Source organism: Cladophialophora yegresii (genome assembly GCF_000585515.1).
Source record: "Cladophialophora yegresii CBS 114405 chromosome Unknown aczIN-supercont1.1, whole genome shotgun sequence".
NCBI lineage: Eukaryota > Fungi > Ascomycota > Eurotiomycetes > Chaetothyriales > Herpotrichiellaceae > Cladophialophora > Cladophialophora yegresii.
The window spans coordinates 310,582-331,387 of NW_006913045.1; the positions used below are offsets into that span (position 1 = coordinate 310,582).

At 55.4% G+C, this 20,806-nt stretch overlaps 8 protein-coding genes across 8 annotated transcripts; 5 read left to right on the forward strand and 3 right to left on the reverse strand.

Moving 5' to 3' along the window:
• Window positions 1–118: 118 nt before the first annotated feature.
• On the forward strand, window positions 119–961 carry A1O7_00116 (uncharacterized protein; the record flags this gene model as incomplete). The annotated part of the gene is made up of 1 exon (XM_007754158.1): window positions 119–961. The coding sequence occupies one exon, from the start codon at window positions 119–121 to the stop codon at window positions 959–961; it is 843 nt and encodes a 280-aa protein (XP_007752348.1).
• A 1,667-nt stretch (window positions 962–2,628) lies between these two features.
• Window positions 2,629–4,548, forward strand: A1O7_00117 (uncharacterized protein; the record flags this gene model as incomplete). The annotated part of the gene is made up of 1 exon (XM_007754159.1): window positions 2,629–4,548. One exon carries the CDS (start codon window positions 2,629–2,631, stop codon window positions 4,546–4,548), a length of 1,920 nt encoding a protein of 639 aa, XP_007752349.1.
• Window positions 4,549–5,236: 688 nt separating this feature from the next.
• A1O7_00118 (uncharacterized protein) lies at window positions 5,237–6,949 on the forward strand (the record flags this gene model as incomplete). The annotated part of the gene is made up of 3 exons (XM_007754160.1): window positions 5,237–6,526; window positions 6,612–6,704; window positions 6,869–6,949. 3 exons carry the CDS (start codon window positions 5,237–5,239, stop codon window positions 6,947–6,949), a joined length of 1,464 nt encoding a protein of 487 aa, XP_007752350.1.
• Window positions 6,950–7,741: 792 nt separating this feature from the next.
• Window positions 7,742–9,073, reverse strand: A1O7_00119 (uncharacterized protein; the record flags this gene model as incomplete). The annotated part of the gene is made up of 1 exon (XM_007754161.1): window positions 7,742–9,073. One exon carries the CDS (start codon window positions 9,071–9,073, stop codon window positions 7,742–7,744), a length of 1,332 nt encoding a protein of 443 aa, XP_007752351.1.
• A 2,327-nt stretch (window positions 9,074–11,400) lies between these two features.
• A1O7_00120 (uncharacterized protein) lies at window positions 11,401–13,251 on the forward strand (the record flags this gene model as incomplete). The annotated part of the gene is made up of 1 exon (XM_007754162.1): window positions 11,401–13,251. The coding sequence occupies one exon, from the start codon at window positions 11,401–11,403 to the stop codon at window positions 13,249–13,251; it is 1,851 nt and encodes a 616-aa protein (XP_007752352.1).
• A 1,105-nt stretch (window positions 13,252–14,356) lies between these two features.
• A1O7_00121 (uncharacterized protein) lies at window positions 14,357–16,774 on the forward strand (the record flags this gene model as incomplete). The annotated part of the gene is made up of 6 exons (XM_007754163.1): window positions 14,357–14,687; window positions 14,919–15,625; window positions 15,682–15,847; window positions 15,903–16,026; window positions 16,077–16,392; window positions 16,457–16,774. 6 exons carry the CDS (start codon window positions 14,357–14,359, stop codon window positions 16,772–16,774), a joined length of 1,962 nt encoding a protein of 653 aa, XP_007752353.1.
• A 52-nt stretch (window positions 16,775–16,826) lies between these two features.
• On the reverse strand, window positions 16,827–19,155 carry A1O7_00122 (uncharacterized protein; the record flags this gene model as incomplete). The annotated part of the gene is made up of 2 exons (XM_007754164.1): window positions 16,827–18,393; window positions 18,485–19,155. 2 exons carry the CDS (start codon window positions 19,153–19,155, stop codon window positions 16,827–16,829), a joined length of 2,238 nt encoding a protein of 745 aa, XP_007752354.1.
• A 350-nt stretch (window positions 19,156–19,505) lies between these two features.
• Window positions 19,506–20,330, reverse strand: A1O7_00123 (uncharacterized protein; the record flags this gene model as incomplete). Its single annotated transcript, XM_007754165.1, has 2 exons — window positions 19,506–19,776; window positions 19,846–20,330. The coding sequence occupies 2 exons, from the start codon at window positions 20,328–20,330 to the stop codon at window positions 19,506–19,508; spliced, it is 756 nt and encodes a 251-aa protein (XP_007752355.1).
• Between the last annotated feature and the right edge of the window lie 476 nt (window positions 20,331–20,806).

Below are 20,806 nucleotides of genomic sequence, written 5' to 3' on the forward strand. Positions count from 1 at the left end.
GTAACCCCGTGGCTTGGTAGGCCGTTCGCTCCGTCATGCAAACATTGATCTCAATGTGGATGGTGCCTTGGGCAGTATCAGACATCCACACCAATACTCTTAATGTCACGTCGTGATAATGCCTAAGGGAAGTCAGTTCATAACGCATCCGTCTGGTGAGACAACACATTTTCTCGCGGACGACTTCACCGACCCGTGGCTAGAGTCTCGCGAGACGATCCTCCTCCAAGGCGGGTTCGCTCGCCACGCAGCATTCTTCTACCATTGGGTGCCAGCTCTCTCCCGACACTACAATGTAATTCGGCGAGATCTTCGGGGCCATGGATACTCAAGTGCGCCTCCAATCTCTGAAAGACCGGACGTTTACACTCTCGACGCCATTCTAGCCGACATCATTGACACGCTGGACCAGCTCAAGATCGAGAAGGTGCACTTCTTCGGCGAGAGCACGAGCGGTATGCTGGGAGAAATCCTTGCCGCGAAGCACCCTGAGAGGCTGAAAAGCCTGACGGTTTGCTCCTCTCCTGCATATCTCCCCGAAGCCACGCAGACGTTCTTGGCCTTCGGGGAAGCGAGCTTCCCAGAGGCATGTCGGACGTTAGGTTCGCGTGGATGGGCAGAAAGGCTGAAGGCTCAGCCGGGGACCATGACACACCCAGACCCGGCATTTCATCGTTGGTGGCTGGACCAGATCTCGGTTAGTTCTGGCGAGGGGCTCGCCAGCTATGCGGAGTTCCTGGGCACGCTTGATGCAAGGCCCTATCTCTCGCAGATCCGAGTACCCACGCTCATCCTTGCTCCGGCGAACAGCGCTGCCACCAAGGTGGAGGAACAGAAAGCGATTCAGCAGCAGATCGAGGGGAGTCAGTTGGTGGTGGTTGATGGAGCCGGTCATGAAATATACGTCGACAAGGCCGAGCAGTGCATTGACGAGGTTCTTCGCTTCATCCGGGATGCATAGTATCAAAACGTGGAAAGATGTGGCTTGGGTTTCCGGGAAGTGTGAATTGAGAACGGCCTCAGATCCTATTACATTTGCAACAGATTCTCTTCCACCTCTTTGCCAAAGGTGTGGCAGTCGCTCGTAGGAATCACCACCACAGCTCGATAATTATTGGGTGTTCCAGACGGAGCTCAAGGCAGGCTTGGTGGAGAGATAGCAGGAACCACTGTAATTGTCTAGCAATCAGTGAGCCTGGTCGGGATATTCGGTGACCCTGCTAACCTCAGGGTCCAAACGATATCGAAGTCGACATGACAGGCGTCAATGTTTCTTGTATTACCTTGTCCTGGCTGGTGGCGCGCGCCAGAGCATGCCAGGAATAACGGCCCATGTCCTGCACGCCCCTCCGTCCTTATTGCAGCAGATTGTAGATGTGGTGGTAGGGTTGACCGTGTTTCTCTAGACCTCTTGCTTCAAGCCTAAAAGAATGATTCGAGCGGACTTTGTGTCTGCTATATACAAGTACTCTAGCGGTGCGAAGTGCCAGATCTAGAGCGGCGCATCTTGTACAAAGGCGTGGCCAGCTCTAGATCAACTGTCAAGGAGCCATGGCCAGGTCTCGCCCCTGAGTGCATAAATGGAATGTGATATCAGATTGAAGTGGCGTCTCGAAGCACACGCTTGGAAACAATCAGTTACCTCATTGCCAATCGAAAGCACTACCACATGGCACTGGTGATTGGAACTTCATTCAGCTCGAAGCTTCTCCAGAGGCTGGAGACGATGCAGTAGTGAGTGGGGGAGGGCGGCAAACGGGCGCTTCATTCGGCAATCTGCGAGCTGCGGCAGCGATCGAGACGGTCGTTGTGGTTGGGCAGTCGAGGCAGAGGCAAGCCTGAGCTTGCCGTCACCGTTTCGTCTCCTCATCGGTGGCGCTTTCGTAACACCCTTTTTGGACGGTGATGCCGTAGTCGAAGAGACTGTCTCTCGCACAGACCTTGTCCGGCACTCTGGGGTGTCCGAGCTGAAGCACATCCATATCTCACAAGCTCCGGTCCTTTGTACTGTCACTTCGGGCATCTGTGCGGAAACATCCACCGGGCGAAGCCAATCGGCGCCGACTGCGACAGCCCTTGACACTCCGGTTCAGACCTGATGCCACCCGCAAACTCACCTAGTGTAAGTACAGGGTATCCAAGTCGCTCTCATCCAGGCCGTCTGCATCTCTTCTACGATTACACCTGGAGACTTGTTCTGCGTCACAGCCGTCACTAGTGTGCCAGGCTTCATGGTCTGACCGAGTGCATTGCTAAGCAGCGTTGTCCGTGCGAGTAGCAGCGTACTCACTTTGTTCTTGCCCACAGGCCACCCGCCCTTCGACTCCTCCTCTGATCACCTACCTCCAACATATCCAAGAAGCCATTGCGACCCCCGTCCCCGATCTTGCCGCTACGCTGAGTCCGTCTCCGCCTCGTCCAAGGCTGCGCCAAGATCAATGGGAGGTGCGCCCCGCAACACATGAGAACGGCATTGAAGGGCCTCGATTACAGCCTACTAGCGACGACCTGTTCTCGCGGAGAACCTACTTGACGGAAGAGGAGTTTCAACACTGGTCTGCAGAGAACAGAGCGAGGGTCATCATGCAGAGCGAAAGGACCAGAGCCAGGACTACCCTGTCAGCCGCTATGCAGCGCGAACTGGACCGTCGAAGTTATCCTGCGACTGCCGATGGGATACATCGCAGAAACCTCTACGATTTTGCCATGAGAGGAATCCCGCCTCCAGAGTTTCCCGAGCAATATTCGAGTGACGACAGCGATGGCGAAACGGAAGGCATGAGCACGGCCGCTCCCAACGCCGACCCCAATGCACGGAGGGATCTGCAGCGCCTTGAGAGAGCGTTGCAAAGTTACAGATCAGCTCGCAATACTCTGAGGACTTCCCGAGGCGGAAGCTCTGATTTGGGAGCCGTGCCCACGGCGAGTGCCCTGCGAGCATACTGGAACGAAGAAGATGACAATAATACGAGGCCCCCGCGAACAGGCCCCTCGGCGGAACGCGTTCAGCGGGATGCGGTCCCGGCACATGCGCAAAGTGCTCGGGCTCCGCATGAGCCTCGCTTCATTTCGTCAACCAACCCAAAACCATCAGATGCGTTCGTCCGAGTCAGAAAATTGCTCCGATATCTGTCAGAGCTGAGAGACACTGGCGTGGAAGGAGGACTGGAGGCAGCCAGGAGGTTAGGGCTGGATTCGTTATACGCCTCTGAGGACTCGAACACCCCTAGCGATCTGCCGATGCACATCAGCAGCCTTCCACTCCCACATTGGAGCTCTTGGTTGCAGCCAGGAATGGCATGGAGCGGGCTGCAGTCTACAGAACGCCAGCTTTCACATCATTCGGCCGTGCTGGCAGCGAGTCTGCGGCGACAACGGCAACGAGAACTGTTTCGAAGGACGCTCGATCGGAGAGGGGAGATGCCTCGGGCCGGTGGAGACGAACCTGCTCCTCCTCCCACCGACCATCTGCTCGACGCGGAGCGCTATCTGTCGGATTTGGTACAGAACAGCAACGGCAGGTGGTCTTTATCTTTCACCCGGCGTGGAGATTCATTCGTATCTACACGACATGCACGAGACTCTCAGTCCCTCGACCTGGACCGCTGGCCGGTAAATGTAACCATTACCACTGTTGATTGGCACACGATGACCCTGACCGGGACGATGTCGGCAAGTCATATGCCGGACAAACTGTCTCCCGCTCATCAATCCACATCACCTGAGCATACTATTACAAACAGCATGTCCTCCTATTTTACAGGAGAGATTCTCGACTTTCGGCAAAAGCCCTTGGAGACGGAGAAAGAAGGTCGAGACTACGAGGTTGGTGGACTGGATGTGGATGCGCGGTATTGGCAGAGACTGGGACCTTTCAGGAAAGAGATCGAGAGGGTGAGGCACTTGCGAGGCAAAAGCAGAAGCGAATACCAGCAAAATAGCCCTCTGTGGGATGCATTCCGCAAGGCTGCTGGCCAAGAAGCAGAGAACAAGGAGCCTCAAGGCAGCACGGCCAGTTCGGCCACTTCTCCGGACCCAGGCACACTTGGACCGCATCAAAAGATTTTCCAGACAGAGGAGGACAGGGAAATCGAAGCCGATCAAATCATGGCGCGGTGCCTGGGGAGCGCGAAATGGATGGACGAGAAACTAGGAAACGAGTGGATCTTGATGCGGTGGAAAGAGCAATGTTTTGTTACGGCACCTGGAAAGCCCACATATCCCGGTTCAACGAGGACGATATTGACGACGACGGCGCCATCAGCCGCACCGTCAGGCTCGGGCGGTGCTAGGAATGTCAATGGATCTACCTCATGGGGGCTGACCATTTCGGGCTTCTACTACGTTGCCCTGAACCGGCTGACCGGTGAGATCGACGGGTTGTACTACGACCCTGGGTCACAGCCCTACCAGACGCTCAAGATGATGCCCGAGCGTGGCTCCAGGTCAAGCGACAGTAGCCATGCCCACGTTTGCGCATGTGGGACGCCAGACTGCAAAGAACCGGTCGGCGTCAGGAAATGGTTTCCTTCGATTGAGTTTCGGTGAACAGAATGCAGGTTTCGGTGCTACAAACCAGCGATTGTACACCATAGTCGATTTGGTCGAAATTGAAGTCATCAAAGTCCCCCTTCCGCTGCTGACTGAGCACGCGCCCTCTCACCATGTTCAGCCAAACCCTGATCGCGCGATAAATGTGACCAAAGATGTAGTGGCCGAAAGTGAGCGGCCTCGTAGCAGACTGACTCGGCCATATATGCTCCGGCAGGGCAGGGCAGGGCAGGGCAGGACAACACGCGCTTCAACAGCTTTGACGCTTCGAGGCCAGTGTGGCCTGCGCGGCTGTTAATGCTCAATTGCCGATGACAAAGTATCCATCTCACCACGATTCGAGCATTGGCAAGTCTAATGATTTTGGCCTCTGAGAAGTACGGTGTATCGCTCACCATAGCGCAATAGCTGTCGATATGACGTGATCACCACCACGCCTCACCAGCGTCTTGGATAATTACTGAAAGTACTCTGAGGTTACTCTCTCCAATCGAATCGAGTCTAGTTGTCAAGCTGCGATAAGCGCTGTCTCCAAGCTTCAGCCAAATAGTCTTCGCTTCTTGTGCTCCATCTCAACCTGTTGCACGGTTTCGTTCGACTGATCGACCCTGAGAGCTGAAGAGAGCTGAGCTTTCTTCGTGGCACTTCCTGCTCAAGCCGCTACCACGATCACGACGGACTCACGATGGCGCAAACTGGACTTCTCCAGTCCTTCCTCGCCGCCATTCAAGCCTCCGTGTCGGTCTTGCTGGTCATCTTCTACGGAGGCGTGGCCGCACACCTGAAACTGCTCAACGGCACCAACACAAAAGCAATCAGCAAGATATGCGTGCGCATGTTCCTGCCCGCCCTGCTCATCGTTGATATCGGCTCCCAACTACACTCTAGATCGGCAAATCGATACCTGATTATCTTCGTCTGGGCCCTCATCTGCCACTTCATCTCCTTTGTGATTGGCATCCTGGCTCATTTCTGGCTGGGCATGCCCGACTGGACCACGGTAGCGTTGATGTTCAACAACACCACGTCCTACCCGCTGTTACTGATCGGGGCGCTGGACGAAACAGGCATCCTCCGCGCCCTGATTGTGACGGACGAAACCACCAGCGCGATGGTCGCCCGCGCGAAGTCGTACTTCCTAGTTTTCGCCACAGTCAGCAGCTGTTTGACGTTCGCCGTGGGCCCGAGACTGATCGACACGGAACACGCGCCCGAGATGGACGATTCGAAAGAAGGAGCAGACGATGATCATGACGAGCCATTCGACGCGAACGAGCAGCAGGATCGCGATCAGGAGAACGGAAACGGGAACGCAGACGAACGGACTGGCCTGCTGCAGTCTAGTCCTTCTACGTCTCCGAATGAACGACGCTCGACCATCACCTTCGCCTCAGCCGTGAATTACGCCGAGAATACCTTCTTCCCCTCGATTCGTCGGTCGTCCGTTGGGCTGCCGTCCACGCGACGGTCCTCGATCTCTATCCCCCAGAATCGTCGCGCCTCCATCGTGCCCAAGAAGCAGTGGTACAAGCTGGGCCCTCGTGCCAAATGGTGGCTGCTGTTCATCAGCGACTTCTTCAACGCTCCGCTCCTGGGCGCCATCATCGGGGCCGTCATTGGTCTTGTCCCCGTCTTGCACCGCTCCTTCTTCAACGACACCTACGAGGGTGGCATCTTCACCGCCTGGCTGACCGCCTCGCTGAAGAGTATCGGCGGGCTGTTCGTGCCGTTGCCCGTCGTCGTCGCGGGCGTGAGCCTCTACACGGCCATGAAGGAAGCCCGGAACGCGAGCGCGAGTTCTGACACATCATCGACCGACAAGTCCAAAAAGATGCCCTGGATCACCGTGACTTTCATCATGGTGATCAGGTTCGTCATCTGGCCGGCCGCGAGCATCTACTTTGTATACCTGGTGGCGAAGAAGGGGACGATACTGGGAGATGATCCCATGTTGTGGTTTGCCATGATGTTGATGGTGAGTCGACGTCGGAGTACTTCCTTGTTTGTTCGCTTCTCAAGATATCCAATCCCATATGCTGACGTGGTCTCTCGCGCTCCAGCCGACAGGACCGCCCGCAATGAAACTCATAACTCTCATCCAAGTCAGCGACGCCGAGGAGGAGGACGAACGGAACATCGCAAAGCTGTTGACGGTATGTCTTTTCTCCACTGAACATTACTGTCACCCACCCGGCTCGTCCACCTTCTTTTCTTCCCAGGGGTCTTCGTCTCCAGGCAACGGCCCGACCCTCCAAGCCATGCTCGCCCACCAACCAACCGATACGAGGTACATTAGACTGACACAATCCAATCGCAGATCTCATACCTGATCTCGCCAATCCTGAGCTTCACGGTCGTGGGCGCCCTGCAGGCCGCGCGGGCCGCTATTCCTGGATAGATGGCCGGAAGGAGGGCCACGCGGGTCGCCCACTGAATAACTCACTCCTTTCCGCCCTGTCGCCAGCTCTAGGAGCATGCTTCGTCCGTGGCTCGCTACCCTGGACTCTTAAACCACGTCCCGAGGAGTCCAGGCTTTGACTTGCGGTGGTTGTGTCTAGGGCATGGATGTCACGCCACACTATAGCACAGTACAGTACACACCTTGGACGTCGGTCGTACAGGGTATATACTTCTATACACATTTCCTTGTGCTAGCGCTTGCAGGTCAGGTCATACATGGTTCGCTTGTTATTACGTGCCGTGGTGCAGCGAAGCACAAGCGTACGCACGCGTGCGTATACGCATTTGAGATGCAGAGTGAGTTGGAGTCGGAGTGCGGAAGTCACGAGTCATGCGGAAAAAAAAAACGTCCGCCACCATTAGCTTGTCGTGAAGGACATACGGCATCAGTGGGCTCGGTGAAGTGTTTAGGTACGCAGTATGGATCGATGACTGGGAGAGTTGGCCGGCGTCCGTCTCTCCAGTTCTTCTGGCGTAAGGTCCCCCATGTGGAGAGAACAGGTTCTTGAAATTTACTGGCCGGATCAAAGCGGGCAGTGTGCCCTCGGGCCTGATTTCTGCATTTCCCCATATCTGTATATTCGCGATACATGCTGTGGGACTAGATGCGGGTATAGGAAGCCATTTGCTACGTTAACGCCCCCACTCAATGGTAGAGAGACTAAATTCAAGGCCTCAAGCTCAGTATCGATCGGCCGACGTCGCGATTGGCGGTTGATGAGGTCAGCGCTTAGCCTCGACTCCTCTCCGCAATATACGCCAGCGCTCTCTTAAAGTACGGGATGAACCGCACTGGATCCTCACTGAACGGGAAATGACCCAACCCGTCCATCGCCTCGAACACGACCTGGCTGCCTTTCTTGCCACCTTGAATCTTCTCCGCCGTGGCCCGAGACATCTCCACGCTACAACTGTAATCGTACTCTCCCGTGAGCATGTAAATGGGACACTCCTCCGTATCCATGAGGTGCATCCTCTCCCTGCCATCCCACCCGTCAAAGTAGAATTTGAGGTCGCCGGGGAAAATGCGCGACGCCTGGGCCGAATAAAGCCACCAGTTCAGCCGCTTGTAGATGGCCGGCGAGGTCGGGCTGATCATGCCGCATACCCTCTCGGCATTGAGGATGGCCTCGTCGCCTTCGAGCTTGTAGATGGTGGACCCCGCCGCCGAGGGGATGAAGTCGCACGCCTCACATGGTATCACGCCGCGGACGTCGAGTTCTTTCGCGCGGAGAGCGACGGCTAAGCAGACCTGGCCGCCCATGGACGCGCCGGTGACGATGGAGCGGCGGATGTCGAGTTTACCGAGGAATGAGCGGATGCATGTCACATAAAAGTCTTCAGAGTTGGCGTACGATAGCGGGTATTGTTTCTGGCCGGGGAAGGAGCGGCCATGGCCTGGGAGGTCGAAGGCATACATTCTATATCGGGACTGCAGGTCCCTGTTGAGCATCATGGAGTGGTACTGCCGCGAGTCGGCCCCGGCTGTATGGAGGAAGAGGATCGGTTGATTGCCCTGCCCTGAAAGTTCGTAGAAGATCTTGCATTTCCCTAGCGGCGGGAGGGTAAGCCAGGTGTAATGGCCTATGATGGAGTCGTCGTCGGTCTCGTCTTCTGAAGTGTATTCCTCTTCTCCCTGGGCCGAATGGGCTTGTCCGCCGTGCACTGCCTCTCGTATGCGGTCCAGGACGATCCTCCATGTCCGAGCGTGCCTGGTGAATGCCTCTTCGTCTCCTAGGACTTCTACGCCAGCGGGCTTCCCCAGGACGCGGATCATACCCCAGAATGTTTGAAAAGGGCGCTTCGGCACGGCCGCAAAGAATTGCTGCCAATGCTCGGGACGCGCCTTCAGGGTGAACTGCGGGTTGACTCCTGGGTCCGCAAGGGATATCCTTCCTGCGCTGACGCAGAGGTATATTGCCGGCTTGAGGTCGGATCGCTGGATGGCGAAGTTCACGTCGTGGCCAATGCTAGCCTTGAATTCAATATCTTCATTGAGCTTCGCGAGGGAGGAGCGGATAGATTCCTCGGAAAGGTCGAAGTCATTCGATTCACTTCCCATCGTCGCCCAGCTCTGTCCTTGCCACTTTTTTAAATGTCGTGCTCCTTCTCACCTATGGCGACGAGCTATAAGTTGTGTAGTCAGCAGGCTTAACACCATAACGCCGACTCAATCAGATATCCTTCGCATCGAGGTCTCGACGGATTATCTCCGCATTCGAATCCCAATGCCGAGAATGGGGACAAAGTCTGACGGAAATCAAGGGTGGTCATGAGGTGGAGGAGACAGGGACTGTGCAGTCAGACGACATGTAGACTGGGCTTCCCCGCTCTGCTTTATCCATGACTCCTCACCAAGGAGCCATTCCTCCTCATGTATTATGGCAGTTTTGGTACATTCGGCAGCCATGGCTCTCTGAGATGGTAGGGAGAGACCGAGGCTTGCAACATCGCTTGGAAGCCTTTCACTCGGTCTGGAACCTGCGTCCCTCCCCCGTAGTCGCATGGTCCTGCACATCTGCATGGCTTGCAACCTTGCCAAGGCAGAACGCTTGATATTAGATGGTTGGTCGTCTTGTACCTATGCTGGGGACGACAACAATGTGAGTTTGATTGGACTAGGGCCAGCCTCGTGTCGAGGCGTAATATAGCAATTTCAAAATGGCGACAAGGCTCAGCATCCTGACCGGCGATATGGAGGCTTGCTGGGATGCCCACCTGCGATGTTCGCTAAAGGACGCGTGAACGGTACGCGGCTTAATCCCGAGCAGGTCAAAGATTGCATTCTCAATCGACCTGTGACACAACAGGAGACTCCCGGGTCAGCAGAACGATAATGGCAATTAAACATCGCGCGTGGCAGTCTTCCGGGGTTGTGCAATGTCATTGCTTGTATTTCATTCGGCGGCTCAACCTTATGAGGCTACCGGGCAGCCCTGTCGAGAGTGCATCATACGCGGTTTCAGATGCACACCTTGTCCACGCTCGACGACAAAGGCTCGCTGGCAATAACATGTGGCATTCGCACGTGCCATTGCGTAGCGGGACTCGAGGCCCGTCCAAGACGTGTGCGCGACGGGTTAGTCCTGGGTCCCTAGCATTCGGTCGGACACCGCAAGCAAATCAAACAAAACCTCGCAGCTGCAGGTGAGGTTCGGAGAAGCTCCAGCTGTGGGTAAGCCGATGCACTCGACCAATGTCCAATAGATGCTCACAGGCACACAGGGTTCCACCTGTTCAGTTTGCTCCAGCTCGGAATATCGCGATCGTGATCCTGGCAAGCCGTCCAAGGGCGAGGAGCCAGAGCAGATGTTAGATATGAGATGCGCTGTGGACTAAGTAGAGATTGGTCTGGAGGAGAAGATGGTGGTCAAATGAACGAATTTGAAGAGTGGAGCGAAAGTGGCAGGTTGATCTCTGCTGCTTCCCGCTGATTCGGTGCGCGTCGGACGCTTTCATCTCCGGGGCGGGACTCAGAAGCAGCAAAGTTGACGCCAGCGCAGGAACGAATCCGCCCAGCACGCGCTATAATCCAGCTAGACGCTCTAGTGGCCACAGGCCGCCTGGATATGAATTCCATGGCCAATGGACTTATCCACTACGGACTTCTGTGGAGCTCAGACGCACGGGGCAATTGTCTGCAACTGCGCTGTCGCGCTCTCTCTCACACCCAACTGACGGCTCTTCCCTGCTGCTTCTTTCTCCCTTGCTTCACCACCACCTCACCATACACACACCCTCACGCTCACTTCCTCCACACTGTCGGTCGCTTGTCCCTGTTGTCTTCTGCATAATAATATCACGCCGTATATTGTCCATCATTACTGTTGCTCCTACCAACGATCGCTCATCTAATAATCCCCGGTGATTGCTGTCTTGAAGCTCGAAGGAAAGGAGCTCTTCTCGCTTGTACCCATTCGCAACACAACCAGCAACAATTAATTCAATATCAATCCGGACCACGGTACGGCGGCTCCCTCTCCATCCCTCCGTCTTTGATGAAGCCACGAGGGCACCCATTGTGAGGTCGGTCTATCATATACCGTCTTGAAGATGAGTTGAGTTTATGAGGTGCATAGCCTTCCGCCCCTTCATGTCTATGTCTCACATTCTCTGACACCACCCACTTTTGACAGATCCCTGACTTTGCCCGACCTTCGCTCTCGCTGAGCTTTTCGCCAGCTGCCACTCGTTTTGTTCATTCCTTCGAAATACTCGGACGACTCACTTGCTTGAAGACCCACCACCATCGCCAGTCATCACCTCCACCGATCCAGGACCGGGGGCGCATAGGCAGCTCTCACCTGTCGTATACTACCGTCATTCTCCTGCACCGACGCCGGCCGAGTCATCCTGCATCTCATGCATTTGTTATAGACCGTCTTCATGATGGAGAGACCGGCAAAGCGGATGAAGATCACTGACCCTGATGTACGAAATCCTCGAGACTCGGGTTCGAGAAGGACGGAAGGACTGTTTAGCTCGGAGTTGGGCATGCGAAGCGATGAGACAGATAGAAAATCCCTTCCGACCCGCACCATCAGTCTATTAGACTTACAGAGACAACAAGTATTTGATAACCACCAACATACCCCGCGACCTGTTTTGCCGCGGAGGAATGCTGCAGTTTACCTGTTACCCAGGGCTCCGGATGCCACCGTCACGGCCAGCGTTGTCCAGGTCAACGTCAATGACGGCACAACGACCTCGAAAGTCACCGAAGTGCCTATGGCCACCACTGGTGCCGTTGTTTCTTTGACAGACGTTGGTACCTTGACGACTGCCCTCTCTGTGACCATTCCTGGTCTCACCAACAGTACCATTGGGACAGGTAGCGATTCGGCTCAGGAGACCATCACATCTTCAACCACTCCGTTACCACCCGATACATCGACAATCACCTCTTTCATAACCAGTTCAAGTCTACTCCCACCAGTCAATGGCACTGTACCAATCCCTACCACGAGTACTGGGCAGCGGACGGTCACAGTGACAGCAACGTCGACATTCGAAATCTCCCTGATCAACGGCACTATTGTCGCCACGGAGCCGTACTTTGGAGTACACTCTACCAGGACTACCAGGACTGGCACAGGCAGTACCAGTGCTTCTCGAACCTACACCTTTGGCGAACTACCTTCCACATCGACAGGCTCTTCTCAAGGGTCTACTACATCCACTGGATCCGACTCGTCTGCAACTTCGACCGATTACTTCGCGGGCGGTGCAGGAGCGACTGCTACCGACGCGACTACACCCACGTCTGATCCAGCATCCACTTCCAGGTCAAGGTCAGATGGAGGCGGGGGTGGGGGAGGCAGCACTGGTCTGACCCCGACTCAGCAACAAGTAGTAGGAGGTGTCGTTGGGGGCGTGGCTGGAGTCGCACTGACGCTGGTCATAATTCTCTTTCTCCTCCGCTGGTATCGACGTCGGCTGAAAGCACGTGGTCAACTTCCCGAGCAGATTGCAGCCCGGGAGCTTGCAGGCGGCGGAACTGGTGAGGCGTACCCAATGTCGCAGCGGTCGTCCACAACTCCTCTGGCGGCTGCGGTGGCTCATGGATTCAAGCGTTTCCGACCTCACAGCAATCAAACCCTTGGCACGACTTTCACTGCCGATACAACAAGTAGCGTGCCAGAGTCTGAACGTGGCTTCCAGCGAATAGCCGGACGGAAGATAGCCCCCGTCATAGGCAGTGGAGGTGATCCATATGGTGGGAACTATGGCGCCTTTGAAAAAGATGTCGGTGCAGGTCCATCCGACATACCTGAGAGTAGCCTGGCAGGTGCATCATTCTACCAAGACAGTCGCGGTTTCTACGGCGGTCAGGGGGCTCAAACGCCGCCAATGCCCTCATCGCCAATCACTGCTACATCGGCTGCAAAGACTGGAGACATGTCAGCCACTACCGGAGCCGCTTCTAGCACAAGAGACTTCGCCGATCCCCGCGTTCCATCAGTGCGCAACAGCAGTCAAGTTTCTTTGACCACGCCCACCCGACCCGAAGGATATGCTGTCATGCGGCCAAGTCCCGCCCGAACTCCCGTGACACTTAGTCCCGCTGCGAGCTCCATTCGACTACCCATTCAACAGGCTCCAACCATGGACGAGCGCGCGCCGCCAATGCCAGTGTCCACGCTGCGCGATGGTGTAGGCCGAAGTCTTGCTAGTCAAGATGGCAGTCGAGTGAGCAAGAGCAGTGGTCGAAGCGCGGGAAGATTTACGGAAAACATGTGATAGCCACAATCTTGTGAGGCTTATTTGAAGAACACCATTCCTTGCGTCGATTTTCTAGTTTACTTGTTAGCGAGGAGCCTGGCGTTGTCCTACACCATCATATCGATGCTGTCTTGAGTTTCTGTTCTCAGACTAATGTCTAGACTTGTCTTGTTTGATGATACCCATTATGTGTGTCTATGACATACAAACTATCTTTGTATATGCTGAGGTTGTGAGACCGTGCGCTACTAGGAGTCGATATGGCAATCAAATTTCATATGGGCAATCCGAGCTCTTCGTACTTCTTGATCGTCTATTGTGCGTCACTGTTCTGACGTGAACTGCTCACTACGCGTCGCCCGCAGATATCAGGACCGACTCTGTAACTCGGCGGATGTGCACGAAGATGTAGATACGGTGTAAGATAAGCTTAATCACCTGCTAGATTATAGACGGGTTGAGTACTCCGTACATACCTAGGTATATTCCCAGTAGCACCAACTATTTGTTGCCCCAACGCGATGTTTCAACCTGTGAGTCTCCCTGTGATGTACAAGGCACGTATGCATAGGTACATGCACTGGACATGGAACAGACTCCATGCACAATTGGGACAGTACATGGAGTATACCAGCAAGATGTCAGTCAGTCACTCCTGGTGAACGTCGTCCTGCCTCGGCTCTACGCCTTTCCGCTTCGGCGTTTCGGCCGCGGCCGAGGCGCGTGTGATGGTGCCGACGGCGATATTTTGGCGGCCTTTACGATCGTTCCTTGATGTCGTCTGAGCCCTTCGCTTCTTGAAATACTCGTGTCTCAGGCGCAGTACGTAAATGTAACCTGTTTTTAGGACACATCTAACCTTTGAGCTTTCCATGTACGGGCACTCTCGTCGTACAGCACAGTATGGAAATCAGCAGCTTGAATTGAGCAGACCCGAGGGAATAGACTTGAGTTGACTTGACTTTGACTCCACTTGGCTTCGACTTGGGCGTGACTTGACCTCACCTGATCTGGCCCGGTCGAAACCATTGAGGGGTGGGTTGTGGCTGCATATCTACCCATAACTCAATTGACTGTATTTTGCACCAGTCGTTGGAAAACAGACGCAACCCCACGAGACAGCATGACTACGCTCACGCCCACGGCCACGGCCACGCCCACGGCCACTCCCTTGCCAACTTCACCAAGCACGACACCCCTCGCGAAACTCCTCTGGGGTGAGGAGCGGCTCCAGCGCCGATGTGAGATTCTGGCAGCCATCTCGAGGAACCCTGTGTTCGCGGATACGCAAAGTAACCCGCACGCCCTGTCGCGCAAGGACTTATGGACGCTGCGCCTGAAGCAGGGCGTCGAGTTGCTAAAGTTGAAGTTCAAGTTGGGGTGGTCGAACCAGCATTTTGTCGATGCGACGAAGATTGCGGGCGATGTTTTGTCGTTGGGGGTGAATTATCGGAGTGAGTAAACGAGGCCGGCCACCAGCTCTTTTGTCCCCCCTGTTGTTCCCCTTCCCCTGGTCACTGCGATTTCCCTCCCAGAGCCCCCACCCAGCGTCCCTCAAGTTTCCACAAGTCCCTGCCAGCACTCGCCAGTGGCTTTCTGGTCTGACTCGACTTGTCCGGCTGCACTCATGTGGTATGGTGTAGTGCATCGAAGATGACGCACAATTCACTGACTATATCTCGCAGTCTTCATTAGGAACCTCGAAGCCCAGATGAGCGCGGCGCAAAAAGCATACTGGATCCCTCGTGCCGAGAGGTTCGAGATCGCGGGATGTTACGCCCAGACGGAGCTCGGCCACGGGAGTAACGTCCGCGGCATCGAGACGACGGCGACGTTCGAACCGAGCGCGGAAGCCGACGAGATCGTCATCAACTCGCCCACGGCGTCGAGCCACAAGTACTGGATTGGCTCACTGGGCGTGGTCGCCACGCATGCCCTCGTCATTGCGCGGCTCGTCGTCAAGGGCCAAGATCTGGGGAACCATGTCTTCCTAGTGCAGGTCCGAAATCTCGACACCCACGACCTCATGCCTGGCGTGCAGATCTACGAGCAGGGCGAGAAAGGCATGGGCACGTTCGCGTCCATGGACAACGGCGTCATGGCCTTCACGAACTGTCGGATTCCGAGGGCAAATATGTTGGCCGGGATGGTCTCCTTGGAGCGAGATGGGACGTACCGTGCCGCAACTAACAAAAAGCACGCGTATACTTCGATGGTGATCATTCGGGGGCTGATGTCCGAGGAGATTGGGACCGAAGTGGCCAAGGCGGTGGTCATTGCCTTGAGGTACACGGGCTTCAGGCGGCAGTTCAACGCCTCCCGAGATGGACAGGAGAAGAGAGTGATTGAGTATGCGAGTGTGCAGCACCGGCTGTTTCCTGCACTGGCACGGGTGAGTCGACTGGTGATAATGCTTTTCCCCGGTCCCGCCGCTAATCGTCTGTTCAGGCAGTTGCGATGATGCTTCTTGGTCGCGAGATGAGAGCCCGGATCGACAACATCGTCAATGAGAGCCTCGAGGATCTCCATTTACAAACCGTCGGGGCGAAGATCTGGGTGAGCGTACATGGAGTGCGGGACATAGAGGTCGCTCGTTTGAGTTGCGGTGGACACGGTAGGTCGTCTGCTATGTGCGCAATATCCAGGCTCAGACGCTCATCTGTGGCCAGGGAACATGGCAGCAACGGGACTGGGGCCGCTATATGCGCAACTCTCTCCGTCACGGACGTACGAAGGAGAAACATACGTGCTTTCACAGCAGATTGGAAATGCTGTTGTGAAGCACTGGAAGAAGTATGCCATGTCTGTCTGCCTGGAGTCGTGAATTTTCTGACGTGACGCAGTAAAACTGAGAGCTCCATCAGCGCCTTGCCGTATCTGGGACGATTGAGAGAGCACACGAAGATGTCTCAGAGGTTGCAAGTTGCCGGCGTGGATGCCTGGTCCAGCCCGCAAGTACAAGAAGGGTTCCTGGAGCTCAGAGCAGCGCTTCTGGCGAAAAGGCACCTAGACGACGTGGCTGGCGGGAGGGATACCAGCTACGATGTCTTCGAGCTCACCATGGCTCATGCGGACCTCACGTACTGCCGCGCGTTACAAGCCCAGGTCAAGCAGAGCCCGACTGAGGACAGACCGACTTTAGAGGCCCTGGCGAATGTAGTAAGTACTGCCTACCATGAGCTTCTCTCCGGTATCCATCAGCCCAGCGCTGACAATACCATAGTTTGCCCTCACCGCCATCGTCGAGAACTTGGCCGCTTTCGCCGGTACAGACCTTCTTTCAGCTGAAGATCTCGCCAATCTACGCCTGGCGCATAAGGACGCCATCTCGATTTTCGCGGGAAATGTAGATCGGGTGGTTGACGCGCTTGGCTTCACCGAGTATGAGCTCAACAGCGTGTTTGCTCGGTCAAGTCAGACACCCTACGAAGGACTTCTGGAAGTGGCGAAGCAGAGCGAGTTGACGGACAATCGCTTCGTCCGGCCGATGCTGCTCGAGGCAAGAAGTTTGTGGAAGCAGTATCGCCGTGCGAAAATATAGAAATGCCGGCGTTGCAACCACATCGGTGACCCAGCTATCCGTTGGCTTTGCATCAACATAGATTCACGAGCCGACTTCTCGTCTCCTTTGCCATCCAACGTCCACTGGCCATGACAGGATCGACGTATGCGTGCCCGATCAACTTAAAGATGCTCTCGCCGTGTTTCTCGGATAGCTCTTCCGACTTGCGCAGGATGGCTTGCAACGTACAGCCTTCGAGATGCCAAACGATGTCATCGGGTCTTGCGTGCCGGTGTGCCCAACCCAACAGGACTTGGTCGTGGATGTACATCAGCCGCATGCGTTCTTCCAGAATCGAGGAAATTGACGCCAGCATAGGATAGAGAGGGTGTTCTCCTCGGCGGCTGATCGTGTTGTCTTCATTCAAGCTGAAGAACTCTCTCCACTCGGGAAGGACTCTCGACGCGATGCTCAACCTGCCACCTCGGCGTGCAATGAAGGCGAAGTCGTCGGACTCTGGGGACAGCTTTACGCCAAATGCCTCGAAAAATGCCCTGTGAGAGTCCAGCCAATGCTTTACCCTCATATGACCCCTGTCCTGGAAGACGTGATCCGGCAGAGCGTACAGAAGCGAGAAGAACGCCGCAGATGGCTGGATCCCGAATGTCTGATTGTGGCAGATGAGAAGTAGCCTGCGGAAGGCCTTTCCGATGTGTCGATCTGTGATGTCGTTGGCAGAAAACTGCTCGTTGGGGGCGCTCGGAGCAGTCCGTTCGTCCAACAGGGCGCCAAGGGCTGTAATCCTGCCGATGCGTCGGCCCTTTAGGATCAGTCTGTCGCCGCTAGTGATGAATGTGTCAGGGATGACTTCGTTCATAGTGGGAGATCCTTGACCAAAGGCTCGCCTTCTCTCCCAGCCCAGATTGACATCTTTGCCGCCCACGTACGGAATCAGGTTTTTGTCAAATTCGTGCGGCTGAAAGTGAAAATAGTCAGGACACCAGGAGGGCAGCTCGGCCTGATGGGGATTCGTACTTCGGAGGAAGATGATATCTGCGGAGCTGTACCAGGCGATGTGATTGGACGTCATTTCGCGGCAAAGAGTCTTCTCGGACACGGTTTTCGAGTAGTTTGGTTCTTGCACAAAGTCGGTCCAATCCGAGGCCAGACCGAGGAGGCCATATACTTTGTCTCTCAGGACGCTGGTATTAGATGAAGTGGTCATCGCCAGTATATCCATTAGTCGAGGCTTCTGCTGTGCTCGACAAGCAGCACGGACCGATAGAACTTTCTGGGCGAGGCCGTGCTTGTCGCGATCGTTGCCCGGTGGATCGAGTCTGTCACGCAACAGCGTTTCCAAAGAGCGCAGGTCAAAGATATAGGATCCCCAGAATATACGTGCCTGTCTGGCCGCTGCGACCTCCTGAATGATCCACACCCTGGCCCAGTAAGGTTGCGACAACAATTGTTCTAGAGCAGACAGTTCGAAATCAGGGGCATTGCTGTGATTGAGTCTGCTTGCCGGTCTTTCGATATCCTCGGCGGCCGCCACAAGCTCATGCATATCGTTCTCTGCACTAGTGTGCAAGCCGAGCCATATGACCACCATCTGTGCCGTGCGGTATATTGCAAACATCCGTGTAACTTCCCTGCTTTTCCTGTGACCGTCGTCAGCATGATCAACATCGACCGGACGCCGCTGTAGGCGTCTGAAGCACGATGACATATTCAGCTGTTCAGGCAACTCACTCGATGTTGTCCTGCTGATTGATGCAAATGGCATCAACCCAGACCGTAGAGATATTGTTCTGATGCAGCTTGTGGAGAGCGTCTGCAAGGTTTCGTGACACCTCAAATGTTCGACCGTCTACCACGATGTTCGCTTTGCTCTGCCTGTCACTGCTTCCCCAGGAATAAGACAAGGCCACGTACTCAGGCCTCCAGCTCAGCTTGGAGTGATAAAGCTCGAATCGTAAAGCATTGTCCTCGGCATCACGTCGGTCAAGAAATCTGAGCAGCCTGATCGAGCCCTCAGCTAAGGGGCTATAAGGGAAAGCTGCACATGGCAGGTCAGACGCAGCGGCGACGGCATCTCGCCTGAACAGCTTGATCAGTCGTCGATGGTAAGGCACTGTCGTTTCTGCGCTCGCGGACGAGTCGGAGAGTTCGAGCGGATAGCAGGCGACGGCAAGTTGGGTATATAATATGATACTGCCTGTGAGACAGGTCATGGCCCATACGATCCGCACATTGCTGACCTCAAAAGCCGCGAACAAGATGAAACTCAACGGCAGGATCGTGAGATACAAAGCGACCCTTTCAGCACTGCTTGTGGAAGTCCGGTTGGCGAACCTCACCAACAAGAAGCATTGTAAGACGGCTAATGTTGCAGCACTACCAGTAATGAGGACTGGAGGCATCATCCCATGAGCTTCGATTGGATGACAGCGTGAGATGGCCAGAAAGGGATTCGACTTGCCCTAACCAGAACTGGCGGACGTAGAATGCCATTGAGCAGATCGGGCTAATTGATAATATGACGGGACTGACGGTGGGCGGGATGCTTGACCAGAGCCAGAGCCATCAGATGTATACTGCCAGTTCCTGGTCTCAAGCCTGTCGAATGATTAATTGATTCAACAAAGTCGAAAATGTAAAGTGGGACTTTGGCTCTCCGCGTGGAAAATGAAGTACCCGACCGTACACCACGGTGGAGCATAATCCTCCAAACGCAGTGTGCGAGCTCATGGCTCTGCCTTGTTCCTCGCCCCTAGACATCGTACTTCTGAGGGAGCTCATGTTTCTCCACCGCGCCCGTCGAACCCGACCGTCGCTCTGCCTCTGCGTCGTCGTTGATACGCTCTGCGTCTGTACTGTTCTTGGAAAGCGGCACTGTCCGTATCAGTGCCGCGACAGGGACTCCCTCGGGAGCTTCGTCGACAAGTCGCCTCACACCGGCAGTGGCTCCGTCCGCCACGCCGACCCTGTGCGCGACCTGCTGCAGAAGTGCGTGCTGGAGTTTCAATTCGCGATGCATCTGCCTGTCAGCAAAACCACAGATGTGAGCCTGGAATGCCTGTGGCGCGTTTGTCTCGATCGACCTGACTTACTCCTGAGTGATGCCATCCAACAACACACCAACATCGTCAGTGGCGTGGCTGGCCGCCACGAGCAACTCGTGCAACTCGCGCTGCGCCAGCACGAACTTGCCTTTCTGCCTCGTGCGCGTCGCGACGCCGCTGGTGGGGTCGTAGTCGAGGGCCAAGTCCAGGCGCCTCATGGCCTCGCCGCCCGTGTCCAGGCGGTGCTGTAGCAGGATCTTGAAGTCTCCGGTAATCTCGCCGCCGGACTTGAGCACATCCTCGTACTCGTTGATCATCAGCTTCCAGCGCACGTAGTTGGCGTAGGCCGTGTCCATGAGTTTGCGCTGCTCCGCGTCCGCTGATCGGATGCGTGAGACGTAGATCCACGCCGTGGCCAGCACGGCGTACACGAAGGTCAGGATCCCCATGGTGTTGCCGGCCGTGGAGTAGGCCGAGTCACTGCAGTCGAGCTGTGGGTTGCAGTTGCAATTGCAGGGCGGACATTGCGACATGGTGATGGTGGCATGATCCTGCGGCGCGAAGCGTAGCAGGTAATTATTATTTCTAGTGACGCCGCGAAGGTGGTTCTGAGGTCGAGATGGAGGACGGGGAGAGATATCCCCTACGTACTCGGTATCGTCGATGGCATCAATTACCGACTGTGCACTCCGTACCTTGTACAGTACATACAGGTAGTCTACACCAACACTTTACCCTTCGAGCGTATCACTGCCTTGGAGTTCAACATCCCGTACAAAGGCACGTCAATCTCCTGTCCACCTGGAAAAAGCAGTTCTCGAGCTGCCTGCACAGTACCTCGTAATACGTACATGTCACATCCAGCTCGAAGGCACGGAAATCAGCGACTTGCATCACTGGGCCCGAAAGCTCCTACGCACACGACCTGCGCTGATCGTCCGCAACCAATCTGAAGTCCGTGGCCTCACACGTGATGGCCACCAATCGAACCCTGCTTCTCGAATCCCCC